This window comes from Oreochromis aureus, linkage group 3, assembly GCF_013358895.1.
Source record: "Oreochromis aureus strain Israel breed Guangdong linkage group 3, ZZ_aureus, whole genome shotgun sequence".
NCBI lineage: Eukaryota > Metazoa > Chordata > Actinopteri > Cichliformes > Cichlidae > Oreochromis > Oreochromis aureus.
In genome coordinates, this window is record NC_052944.1 from 4,747,726 (window position 1) to 4,760,814 (window position 13,089).

The following is a 13,089-nucleotide window of genomic DNA, read 5'->3' on the forward strand; positions in this document are numbered from 1 at the left end:
TGGGTCATTAGAAACGCTTTTTCTTTAATTGTATGACCAAAAACATGCAATTTAAGTTTAATGCACACTGAACAACAAATTATTTGTAACAAGTTGAAATATACAACTTTTATTCTGAAAATGTATTATCGGAAGTTTTGGAGCAGAAGGCATGCGCACTGGGTTTTCCTGCTTTGAGCTCAATACGTTTTATCAGAGTGCATATGTGAGTGTCACGAGCCTGTGTTGAATTTTAAAGTTCATTTCGTTTTAACTCAGGCGAACATGAAGCCGCGTCCTCGCGTTACTCGGACAAAATGGTCTGACAGACTGAACGCTGAGCCAGAACGTTCTGGTAAATGCAGGTGGCATCGAGACGAAAAGAAGAAACTTCTTGTTGCCCTTAACAGACTGAACGGCAGGGCCGCCGGAGGAAAAACAGACATTGACTATGCCTTCCTGAGAAAATACCTGCCTACTCGGTCCCTTTCAGAGGTACGGCCCACATCCAGAAACGAAGCTTTTCGTTGCTGCTTAAGTCTAAACAATACTTAGAGTCTGTCGCATACAGCCTTAATTTATATAAACAGAAAGTAAGGAAGTATGTGTTTGAGTGGTTATTAGTTTGTTTTAACAGTCCTTCTTGTTAATAAATCTTGGATCTGTATATTTCCCCTTAAATGGTGCCACATTGTAAGGAACGTGTATTTGTGCCCAGGAAAAACTTGTCAGATCGGTGCCAATGCTAAACAGCTCAAATTTAGTGTCATTTATTGGATTGGATGATTAAAGTCTGAAGAAACTGGACATAAGTGCCCCCAGTAATGACAAACTTTGGATTTCCAGTGAGAAAGATGACATCCCACACCATCACACAGTGCCTTCACCAAAAGCTAAAAGCTGTCACACTATTGGTGCAGCAAGCAGCATAGCGTCCTCCGTGTATCCAGACTGCCATAGACAGAATCTGGACTCCTCACCAAAGATGATATTCCTCCACATGTTCAGGTTCCAGTGCACATGTTGTCAATGCCAGTGCAAACAGTAAAGGGCAGTCATGGCAGCCCTATGAGGCCAGAGATTGGCCGTGTGCCGTCTATGCCAGATTAGAGTGTCATATCATCCTGCAAATCTGTAGAAGACCGCCGATGGTTCCTAAGTGCTGACTAGGGATGGGTATCGTTTAGGTTTTATCCAATACTAGTACCAAACTGGTACTTTTGAAACAGTGCCGGTGCTTAAAGAATGAAGAACACACACTTTGTCCAAAAACCTCTCATGTTTAGCTGTTTTTTTGTAAAAAGATAACAATGTTAGCCTTTTCTGCAGCTATAGGACATATATGGTATCACTCTTGGCTGGAAGCAGTGCTTAAACAATGGAAAAAACACAAACTTTGTCCAAAAGCCTCTCATGTTTAGCTGTTTCCCACTTTTTCTTTGGTCATTTTAGCCTTTTTGGCCAGGGTGAAGGGAGTATCTGCCATCAAACAAGAAGACAGCCGCATGTAACTACGACGGTGTTTGCTAGTTCACCTTACATGCATTAATTTAATAACGTGGTTAGCCTACTCAACGTAAATTACACGCGAACAACATTAAGCTGCTCACGCAGAGGAGAACGGCTGCTGCTGCCATCATCATCCTCATCATTTCTGCAACGCTGACAGGGCTAGGGGCCAGGACTCTCCTCTTCGGGTTCTTGGGGGATGTTGCTAACTCCGGGTCCAATAACAGGCACCACACCCGCAGTAGATGTGCTCGGTGTGATGTCTTGCAGCAAGCTATCAAACACGGCGCATTTCTCGGCTTTTAAAAAAACGCTATGCGTCGCCAGGTGTTTCATCAGATTCGAGGAGTTACCTCCTTTGACAGTATCACAGTATCAGCTTAAAGCACTTGTTGCAGGCTGCTGAGTTTGCATCTTTTGCTGTGAAGTACAGCCAGACTTTGACCGCTTCGCCTTGGGCATTTTTAATCTGTAGCTCTGCTCTAAAAGAACATACGTACCTGGGCCCGGCTACTACGCTCGCAAAGGTAAAATGATTGGCTAGAATCCAAAGTGTATGACATCTCAGTAAAAAAAAACCCCACCAAAATAAAGCACCGAAATGTGCGCTGCTTTTCGGTCTGGTTACTACCGTTTATGTCAGAACTGGTGCCATAATGACACCGGTACCCATCCCTAGTGCTGACATCTCCCATTATGTCGAACTTGGTCTTCAATTTGGAGATCTAGGACCAACAACACCAGCTTAAAGTTGCCCTATGGTGTGGGTCAGTCAGCGTGGCATACTTTGATCATGCTCACAGAGACCTGATTGTCAGCATCTTGTCAGAATAAGTTGTTTGTCATTGGTAGAGAAGATTTGGCAAGTTCCATCAACGTAACCATGCTGCAAATCCATTTTCCTTAGAAAGGTGACAGCATTTAAGGAGACTAAAGAGCATGAGATTTATTGCCAAATGTTGTTACAACAAAAAATAATCAAACACAAGATTCCTTACTTTTTGTACTGACTTTATATTTTTAAATTTTTGTTTATCCTGTGTGTGCTGACTGTGCATAAAGACACGGACTGTCTTTTCCCTCCTTCAGATCCAGTCTGTGGTTGAACTTCTGAAGAACAAAGTGCTCTTAAATGCCAGGTTGAAGCTGAAAAAGCAAAGGAGGGAGGAGAGGAATGTCAGAAAACCCATTGAAGAGTGGACATACATGGCTTCTTCTTTAGTGGGAACCCTTGAGCAAACTATTTCCACTGCTTTCTCTCAGGTAGGCATTTTAAACTTTAGTTCAACTGTATTTTTGTGATAATTTAAGTAAATAACAAATCCTTCACACAACAGCAGGCAGGTCCATCAGTCATACTTCAGGATAGATCTGTTATCAGTAGAGAGGAAACGAGACCAAGTATTTTAATTCATTGGGATTGTTATTCTGCTTGCCTGTTGAGTCCACTTATTGGTCTACTTGCACTTGCGTACAGTCAGTTTGTGTGCCTGAGGAGAAAAACAGTGGCGCAGTCTACAGCATGGATACAGACTGAACTTTTATTTTTATCGAACAAAAGGACAAGAGCATGATGATGAAGTGCAAACTACATCCAGGACAGAAAAAAGACTCCATTATACTGCTAACAGAACTTCAGTTCTTTGCAAAACGCCTGCACAGACAGGATGCTAACGCTAAGGCTAAGCTACTCAGTGACATAGCCAAGGAGATCCCAGCCCAACAGCCAAAACTGAACTTCAACAGGTAACAAGTCAAGCTGCAGCCTTCTTTTCTATCTGTTCATGTTTCTCAAGTTGAATTGCTGTGGTAATTGGTGAAACGTCTCCTTGTGCTGATTGTCATCTTTGCTTTGTGCTGTCTCCAACAAAGGGGGGGGAAGTGGTGGAGACTGTTATTTATACCCAAAGACCCACTGACAATCTCATAATTGAAAAAGACTCATAAACAAACAGGCAAAACTAAGTTTTTTAAAGTATATTGTATATCAGATCATTTTTCCCAATACTTTCCAAATCTTATTTGAGGGTGCATGGGGTGGGTGCCAATGCCCAACCAGTCTACATGTCTTTTGTGAACTTGCAGAAGGAATTCGACCGTGTCCCTTGGAGTATTCTCAGGGCTCAGAGCAGAGCTGCTAGTCCTCCACATCGAAAGAAGCCAGTAAAGGTGGTACAGGCATCTAACACAGATGCTTCCTGGGCGCCTCTTGGGTGAGGCGTACCAGGTATGTCCCACCAGAAGGAGTTCCAGGGCAGACCCAGGACATGCTGGAGAGACTGTATATCTCAGCTAGTCTGGGAACACCTTGGTGTTCATCGAGATAAGCTAGAGCAGTGGTTCTCAAACTTTTTACGATGAGTACCACCTCAGAAAATACATGGCTCTTATGACTATATGAGCTTGGCTGATATAAAAATGAATATAGCTTTTTCAAAAAAGACAAATCAGTAATGTGCACCTGCCGCTCGTCTTAATTTGCAAGGAAGAATTCTCTGCTGCATGAAAATTAAACTAAAGTTTTCTGTTTTTTGCTTTTAAAATTCCTGCGATAGTTACATTTGTGTAGTTAAAAACACGGTTGAATCAGTGTTGTTCTCCCACATTCTGCTTCTCTCTGTGTTTTCAGATGCTGATAGTGTCCTCTACAGAGCCTTGCACTCTCAGAAATGGTGACCCTCCCCAGGTGCACAGACCACCCACAGATGGTCGTACCATCCCTTTGAGGCCAATGCCGGTGCCAGTGCAAGGTACAAACCTGTAGCTCCTCCAACCACCTCTCAGCATCATGTATTCAGGATAATGAGGCAACGTGGTAGCTGCCAGAAATGAGAGCCTGCTCCTATTTATTTTTAATGGTAGCCACCCTTGTATTGAGACCATTTCTGATAAAAGTTTGGTAAGCGGTAAATGGATCAGTTGTCTCTCCCAGGTCCTGTGTCAGGTCTTTGTTGGATTTCTTGTTTTTGACTTTCAGATACTGTTCATCTGCTCAAGATAGTTTTTTAGACCTGCTACTACTTGTTCAGTTTACTGAGTGTTTTCTAAGCGCACACTGCACAGTATGCTGATAAACACCAGGTTTTTTGGCTAATGGGTCTTTCTGAGTCACATTGTTGGTGCAAAAATATATATTTTTTTTTGTCCTGTCAAATTGTGTTATCTTTCTCAGTTAACATTTTTTTTACGTGACAGGCTGCTAGTAACAAAGGGCCTATAATTTGAAACTGGTTCTTTCATGGTTTCATGATAAATCAGCCATAAAAGGCTGATCTTGTGTTTTTATCACACTGGATGGAATGAGGGCGGCCAACACTGAAGTTTGTGTATGCGGTAACTCGAGAACGAAGTGATGTAGGAGTTTCAAATTGATACCATAGGTATATCTACCTAAGATATCAGTGACCTCGGCCCCAAGGTCAGGGGTCAGAGGTCAAGTTTTCTGAAAATCTTTTAAACGCAATAAGTTGAGAATAAGGCATTTTGGATTTTGGAATTCAATTCATTTCAGTTTTATTTATACAGCACCAAATCACAACAATGGTCACCTCAAGGTGCTTTATATTGTAAGGTAGACCCTACAATAAAACATACAGAGAAAAACCCAACAATCATATGACCCCCTATGAGCAAGCACTTTGGTGACAGTGGGAAGGAAAAACTCCCTTTTAACAGGAAGAAACCTCCGGCAGAACCAGGCTCAGGGAGGGGCGGGGCCATCTGCTGAGAGAAAGAAGACAGGATAAAGACATGCTGTGGAAGAGAGACAGAGATTCTTACCATAGGTGCATCTGCTAGGAGGCCCTGCCAGTATTTATCTAGGTGCTACACTGATTTATTTCTATATTTTTCTGACCTATGAGTGTTTCATAGGTCAGTGTTAAATGGTTGACAAACAAGAAAACCATTCCCCTTAAAGGTTCACGGTGCATCTGTAAAGTATTCACTTGGACCACAATTTGTCATGTTACAATGTTAAGGCCAAAATGGATTAAATTCATTTTTCATAGCAGAAATTCTACACCTAACACCCCATAATGACAAAGTGATAAGTTTGATAGAAATTATTACAAAATATATCATGTGTATAAGTATTCACAGCTTTTGCTCAATATTTTGTTGAAGCAAAATATGCAGCAATCACATCCTCAAGTGTTTTTGACACCATAGGCTTTGCACACCTATTTTTGGCAGTTTGTTCAATTCTACTTACAGAACCTCTCGAACTCCATCAGGTTGGATGGGGAGCACCTACTTTTTAACCGGAATAAAGCCCCAGCAAAGCCGGGCTCAGGCTGCCATCTGCCGCAACTAGTTGGGGGTGAGGGATGGTAGACATGACACAAGACGCTGTGGAAGAGAGTCAGACGAGGCCAGAGGGTTCAGTCTTTGTTTCATCAGACAAGAATGGTGTAAGAGCCTTTCAGATCTGTTTTGGCAAATTCCAGGCAAGCATCATTCGGTTTTACTGAGGATTCACTTTAATCTGTCCAATCGACCATACAGGTCTGATTGGTCGAATAATGCAGAAGTGGTTGTCGTTGTGGAATGTTCTATTCAATTCAATTCAATTCAATTTTATTTATATAGCGCCAAATCACAACAAAAGTCGCCTCAAGGCGCTTTATATTGTACAGTAGATAGCACAATAATAAATACAGAGAAAACCCAACAATCATATGACCCCTATGAGCAAGCACTTTGGCGACAGTGGGAAGGAAAAACTCCCTTTAACAGGAAGAAACCTCCGGCAGAACCAGGCTCAGGGAGGGGCGGGGCCATCTGCTGTGATTGGTTGGGGTGAGAGAAGGAAAACAGGATAAAGACATGCTGTGGAAGAGAGACAGAGATTAATAACAGATATGATTCGATGCAGAGAGGTCTATTAACACATAGTGAGTGAGAAAGGTGACTGGAAGGAAAAACTCAATGCATCATGGGAATCCCCAGCAGCCTCACGTCTATTGCAGCATAACTAAGGGAGGATTCAGGGTCACCTGGTCCAGCCCTAACTATATGCTTTAGCAAAAGGAAAGTTTGAAGCCTAATCTTGAAAGTAGAGATAGTGTCTGTCTCCCGAATCCAAACTGGAAGCTGGTTCCACAGAAGAGGGGCCTGAAAACTGAAGGCTCTGCCTCCCATTCTACTTTTAAATACTCTAGGAACAACAAGTGAGCCTGCAGAGCAAGAGCGAAGTGCTCTAATAGGGTGATATGGTACTACAAGGTCATTAAGATAAGATGGGGCCTGATTATTTAAGACCTTGTATGTGAGGAGCAGGATTTTGAATTCAATTCTGGATTTAACAGGAAGCCAATGAAGGGAAGCCAAAACAGGAGAAATCTGCTCTCTCTTTCTAGTCCCTGTCAGGACTCTTGCTGCAGCATTTTGGATTAGCTGAAGGCTTTTCAGCGAGTTTTTCGGACATCCTGATAATAAAGAATTACAGTAGTCCAGCCTGGAAGTAATAAATGCATGAACTAGTTTTTCAGCATAGTTTTTCAGTTCTCCTCCCTCTGTGGAGCAACACTGGAACGTTACCAGAGTATCTATTGGATTCTTGGTCACCTGCCTTACTAAGGCCCTTCGCACGCCTTGGCCGGGGAGCCAGCTGTAGGAAGAGTCCTGGTGCTTCCAAACTTGTTGGAGGCCATTGTGCTCACTGGGACCTTCATGAAGTTTGTCTGCACCCTTGATTTGTGTTTCAGTGCAGTCCTGTCTTGGAGGTCCACAGACAGCTCCTGCACCATAAACTACGAGCTGGTCTTTCTAATCCAATCAATTAAATTTACCAAGGCTTGACTCTAATGAAGTTGTAGACAGGAACAGGAAATGCAGTGCCCCAAGGTCAGTTTCGAGTGTCATGGTAAAGGCTGTGAATACTTATGTGCATGTGGTATTTTTGGTTTTTAACTAATAAATTTGCAATAAAAGCAAATAAATTTATTGAAGTTTTCAAGCAAACTTTGTCATTATGGAGTGTTGTTTGTAGAATTTTGGTGAAAAATGAATTGAATCCATTTAAGAATGTAGCTGGAATAACACCTTCCCATATTGTGAAATGTAATATCCGTCTGGCTCCATATTTTGTGCACCTGAACATGGTAATGGGAATAAATATGCTCTTGTTTTTTAAAACAAAAACAAACACCTGCCTGCTTTCTATGGCTTTTACTGTAAATTAAGTCTCATAGAGCTGATACTCTGTCACAGCCATGAAAGTGGTCACCAGCCTGTTTGTTGTCCTTTTTGTATCTTTGGGTCTTTTCACACCTGTTGTGTTTAGTCTGTTTACATCAAAAATGAGTTATTTCCCTCTTCAAGGTACTAAAAATGTGCAAAGGTCTGTATGGGTTAGAAATCACAGCTAGTTTCTATGTAAACTCTCCATGTTCTCCAGTAGTCCAGCACACAGCAACATCTTCCTGTATTTACTTTTGTTACTCCTGCCACAGACACACCTGACCAGTAAGCAGAGTGGACATTCTCACATGGTTTGTAGGGATGAATTTTGGTTTGCTGGAGTTCAGTTAGACTCTTCTCTGTGTTAAAAGAAACCAAATCACAAGGAAAATCTGCAAGTTTACAAACACATCAACCGATACACACCAGAGTAACCAAACTGTAGGTGTGTCCTTTGTGATCCCCGGGGTAACACCTTATTACATGTATTGATAGTTGCTGCCATATTATTGTGGAAAAATATATTGCAACTAAAAATTAAAAATTTTGCTCTCTAGGTAAGGATTGGTACACAAAGGCAGTCCAGTCACCCAAGACTCCAACACCAACCACAAGGCCATCCAACACACCGCCAGCACCATCTCAAGTATGTAGCATGCCAAACAGCACAATCTGTCTACCACAGCAACAGCCTGCGCCCACATTTGAAACGTTTGACAAGCCCTGTGTATATCTACAGGCTGCATCTCTGACAGCGATGCCAGAAAAAGGACCGCTTCAACCATCTTCTCAGTCTTCAGCATCTCCAAGTCTTGGCAGGTCAATAATCAAGACCACCGAGCCGCAGCCCGCCACCATCGCTATCACCTCCACCTCTGAGTCTTTGTCTTCCAGCCTTAATTTGCCTGTCTCTTGCTCTGCCACGACCCTTACTTCAGTCCCTGGTTCTGTATTATCCACCGTTGCCTCAACCTCTTCAGCCATTTCCAGCTGCTCCTCAGCCACTACTCTCCCACAGTCCGTCTCCGCCACAGCGTTTCATGCCAAGTTTGGTCGGACCAGCAAATATGCCACAAAAGACAGTCCCAGGACGTTTGGTGTCAAGTGTGTAGTGGACTTTGAGAGGATCTATGGCTTCTTAAGTACAATTCAAAAGCCCAGTCAGGATTGTCAGCTCACTCCCATGGGTAAGCATTGCTGATTATTATGGTAGAATCTTTTTGCAACAAACACACTAAACATGCAGAATTTCACTCATAAATCATTCCAAAAATATCTTTTGAGTGTGAAAACTTAAGTTTGAAGTCATCTAGGATTTTCAAATGCAGACCGTAGATGTGTCTACCAGAAGGCTGAGGGGTTGCACTGGTGCCCGTCACTGTTTTATGTTTTTGAGTAAATGCAATATTCATGTGAGGTTTAAAAAAAAAAAAAAGGTTTATGTTCATTTCTGTCTTCAGAACAACAGGATGTCTTCACGAGAAACAAATCAAAAGTTATTTGTGTTGCTAAAGCTGTACTCAAGGAATACTTACTAAATATAAGACTGAGTTTAGTCTGCTAACAGTGTTGTTGTCTATATAGAAGTTCACATTTAACAACTTCATTTGTGCTCAGCAACTTTCTTGTTGTGTAGGAAAGTAAGCACAATACAACCAGCTGATGGTAATCTGTCTCCAAGTCGACAGCAGTTATTTGTCAACCTTCAACAGTGTCTTTGAGAGTGATTGCAGTCAGACTGTAACTGTCTGCAGCAACGTTCCCTCCCATCAGGCAACCTGTGAGTGTGCAAAACCCTCAAGCTCTGGGAAACCATTTTGGTCATCACCAGTTGACCCTAAAATGTTTGGACACTTCATAAAATCTAAACACAAAAGCAAACAATGATATGCAGATCTTTTAAAGCATATATTCAGTTCATAATAGTACAAAACAAGTTATCACATGTTGAAACTATGAATTTTTTTATTGTATTTTTTTAAATAAAAGCTTATTTTACATTTTATGCCGGCAACACCTTTCGGTGATGCTGAAACAGCATCCCTCTGTTTCCCTCTGTGCTCCATCAACTCAGGGACCAACAAAGACACTGAAGGAGTTTGATCCTTTTTTTTAATTAAAAATTGAAGAAACAAAATATAACCCCGGACACTCTGTGAACTCCTTTTACACTATTATAAAACAGTCTTGGGTGCTGTCTTTGACCAAAGCTTCACTAAAAATGAAAAACTGTGAAACGTGGATTGTGTTCTTGTTCCTCCGGATACTTAAAATATTGGATCGATCCTGAAAGTCTGTTTGTAGCTTTCACTTGATGAATTTACATTTGCTAATAATATATTTTGTCATCCAGAGAGTGCTATCGTGTTGGACCTTTTAATGTCTCTCCCAGAGGAGCTTCCCCTGCTAGATTGCAACAAACTGCACAAACATATGATCCAGGTACGACCTGCTGCTTACACACAGCCATCGTCTTCATGCGATCAGGCTTTGAAAGCCCTGAAATTGTTTTTTCATTTGAGGATAAAATTAATGTGATTGAAATAAATTTCATTCTCGGCTTTCACTGGAGGTCGAGGAGAGTTTGTGATCTGTGCTGGTTAGTTTTTGGCTTTTTATGTTTCTGGCAGAACCTAAAAATAGGAACTTTTTTTCTCCAGTGTTTTGATGGGACTCTGTATGTTTCAGATGCACCAGTGTCTCTCTGCCCCCGCTGACTCTAACATGACAAGAAGAAGGTTTCAAGAACTGGATGATGAACTTTGTACTCAGTCAAAGGCACTAGTTCCTCAAGACCATCAGAGTCCTACAGGAACTACGGACAGCACTAATGTCACAGGCGGTGAAGGAAAAGAATCACAGATACACAAAGCCGACAGCCAATCAACACAGAGCTCTACCACATTTAGCAAATTAGATTATTCAAATGTGACGCCCCCTCAGCTTAACCCTTTTATTGTGCCGCTGACACTGTTAAAGCGTAGATAGGAATCCATAATTATTTAGACATTATTATTGTTGTAGTGATTTTAAACCCATTACTGAGCTTTCAGCTCATCACAGTATGTTAAGTGTAAAAAAAACTCTAAGTTTTTGCTAATTGATTTTCTTTATTTATTTTTTGAATTACGTGGGTCGTTATTTCAAACTTTCTGCCTTTATTAAGTTGTATCATTCAGGCAAAGCTGTTCTTTCAGCTGGTTATGTTAATACAATTAAATGAATGCATTTGGGACATTTAGCTTTTTTTAATTTTAAATTGAAATGTTTCCTGCAGATAACTGTTTGGCTTTTTAATATAATTAAACAACACTTCCAAACAGCACTTTCAGATTAGCATCTATGAGAATGGCTGAATGTAATAAACTATATTACCAAGAGTATTCCCTCACCTACCCAAATCCTTTAATTCAGGTGTTCTGATCACTTCCACGGCCACAGCTGTAGAAGATCAAGCTCCAGGCCTGCAGACTGCTTCTAAGTACATTTGTGAAAGAATGGGTCGCTGTCATGAGCTCAGTACATTCCAGCGTGGTACCGTTAGAGGATGCCGGTGCAATGCTGAATATTCCACAGTCAGTCAGTATAACAAAGTGAAAACGTCTGGGAATGAAAGCCTCCAAATTAGCTCGAGAGCAGCACATAGACAGCTTCATTGAACGGGTTTCCGTGGCTGATCAGGAAACCCATGTAAGGCTGCATCCGAGCCTTACATGAAATGTTTTGCATGCAGTGGTGTAAAGCACTGGACTCCAGAGGAGTGGACACATGTTCTCTGGAGTGATGAATCACACCTCTAACGTCTGGCAGTTTGGGTGGAGGAGTCTGGATTTGGGGACTGGAGAACAGCAGACCTGACTGCATTGTGCCTGCCTATTTCAGCAGCTGCTGGGACCTGGAGGAGGAAGAGCAATAGAAATGCAGCTCATTCGTTGGTAACTGTTACCAATGATTGACCTACCAACAGTTCTGTTCAGCACTGTCCATGGAAAGCATTGTAAGTAAAATATCTGCACATTTTGATGAATACAAAAAAAATTACAGGAAGTTGGAAACGTAACTTTATTGAGTAGACCTGGGTTTGAATGGTAGTGTCACAAATTTAAAAAACATGATATAAAAAATGACAAATGAAATTAATACAATGGATATTCTGTCCTCACAATTGCTTGTCTGAGAAATGTTAGTTAAAAAAGTTCAATAAACCTGTATTCTTGAAAACGCGTGTCTGTTACTATAAAACAGAAAAATAAAATGCATGATTATGATGTACGATGTAGCCACAATGGCATATGAAGTATGACTCACGATATAACAGTTCTGTATGCAAAATCATCAAGTTAAGGCAACAAAATCCTAACCCTTGTTAAATTGGAAATTTTATGTATGCATAAAACATAACACAATGCTCAGCATGGTAAATTAATTCAATTCAATTTTATTTATACAGCACCAAATCACAACAGCAGTCGCCTCAAGGCGCTTTATATATTACTCAAATTGGACTATTATTGACATGCCATAGACCAACACAGACAAAGTTATTTCATGTTTGATAGTGAGCTAAAAGTGAAGCAAAGCGTTGAGATTAGCATTCAAATAAAACACATTCCTGCACATAAACACAGATTCTAACAATATTATACATCTTTAGTTGTAGCATATTTTAATGTTCACAAATTATTTTCAGTACAACTTATTTTATGTAATTTTATTTTTTGTTTTATTTTAAGTTTGCCAAAACTTTATGAGTCCATTTTTCCATTATTGTAGGGTTTTCCTTACAATATAAAGCGCTTTGAGGCGACTGTTGTTGTGATTTGGCGCTGTATAAATTGAATTGAATTGCTGTAGCTCAGTTTTTTCAGCTGTAACATTGAAAGCATTTCTTTAAGCCAGTTGTTAAAAGAAGGAGGTTTGTCTAATTTCCATTGAAGAAGAATAAGCCTTTGAGCCGTGACTGAGGCGAAAGCAATCACCTTTAGCTGTGGTGACGAAACCATAACATCTTGGGGAGGGACCCCAAAGATGGAGATGTGGGCCGATGGTGAAATTATTCTGTTGCATATGTATGAAAGACCTACACATTCTTGTGAATTCATATAGCAAGGGGCACTCCCAAAACATATTCTCTAATGTGGTTGGAACCTGATGGCATCTTGCACATGCTACACTCACAGTTGGATACATTTTTGCTTGTATGTAACTAAGTACTCTCTTAAATTGTATCAAACATTGTATAATACAGAACGAAGGTGTGTGAGTATTCTCTAGACAGAGCTGCCAGAATTCTTTGGGAATTTCCATTTTGAGATCCTTTATCCATGTTAATCTAGTTTTTCCCAGCTCGGTGAATCTTGAAATGTTTCAAATGTTGCCTTTTGCACAAGGGTCCAAAGCAAGTATGTCATCAATAAC

The 13,089-nt window shown here is 40.9% G+C and overlaps 1 protein-coding gene across 1 annotated transcript; it reads left to right on the top strand.

The window, feature by feature from the left end:
* Positions 1-166: 166 nt before the first annotated feature.
* On the top strand, positions 167-11,892 carry snapc2 (small nuclear RNA activating complex, polypeptide 2). Its single transcript, XM_031727196.2, has 7 exons — positions 167-474; positions 2,578-2,751; positions 4,118-4,238; positions 8,229-8,317; positions 8,411-8,858; positions 10,025-10,113; positions 10,360-11,892. Exons 1-7 carry the CDS (start codon positions 265-267, stop codon positions 10,657-10,659), a joined length of 1,431 nt encoding a protein of 476 aa, XP_031583056.1. The 5' UTR covers positions 167-264; the 3' UTR covers positions 10,660-11,892.
* The last annotated feature ends 1,197 nt before the right edge of the window (positions 11,893-13,089 follow it).

Coding starts and splice junctions, on each gene's coding strand:
- snapc2 (XM_031727196.2), top strand. CDS start 265: ATGAAGCCGCGTCCTCGCGTTACTCGGACAAAATGGTCTGACAGACTG. Junction 4,239..8,228: donor AATGCCGGTGCCAGTGCAAG/GTACAAACCTGT, acceptor TTTGCTCTCTAG/GTAAGGATTGGTACACAAAG. Junction 8,859..10,024: donor TTGTCAGCTCACTCCCATGG/GTAAGCATTGCT, acceptor TTTGTCATCCAG/AGAGTGCTATCGTGTTGGAC.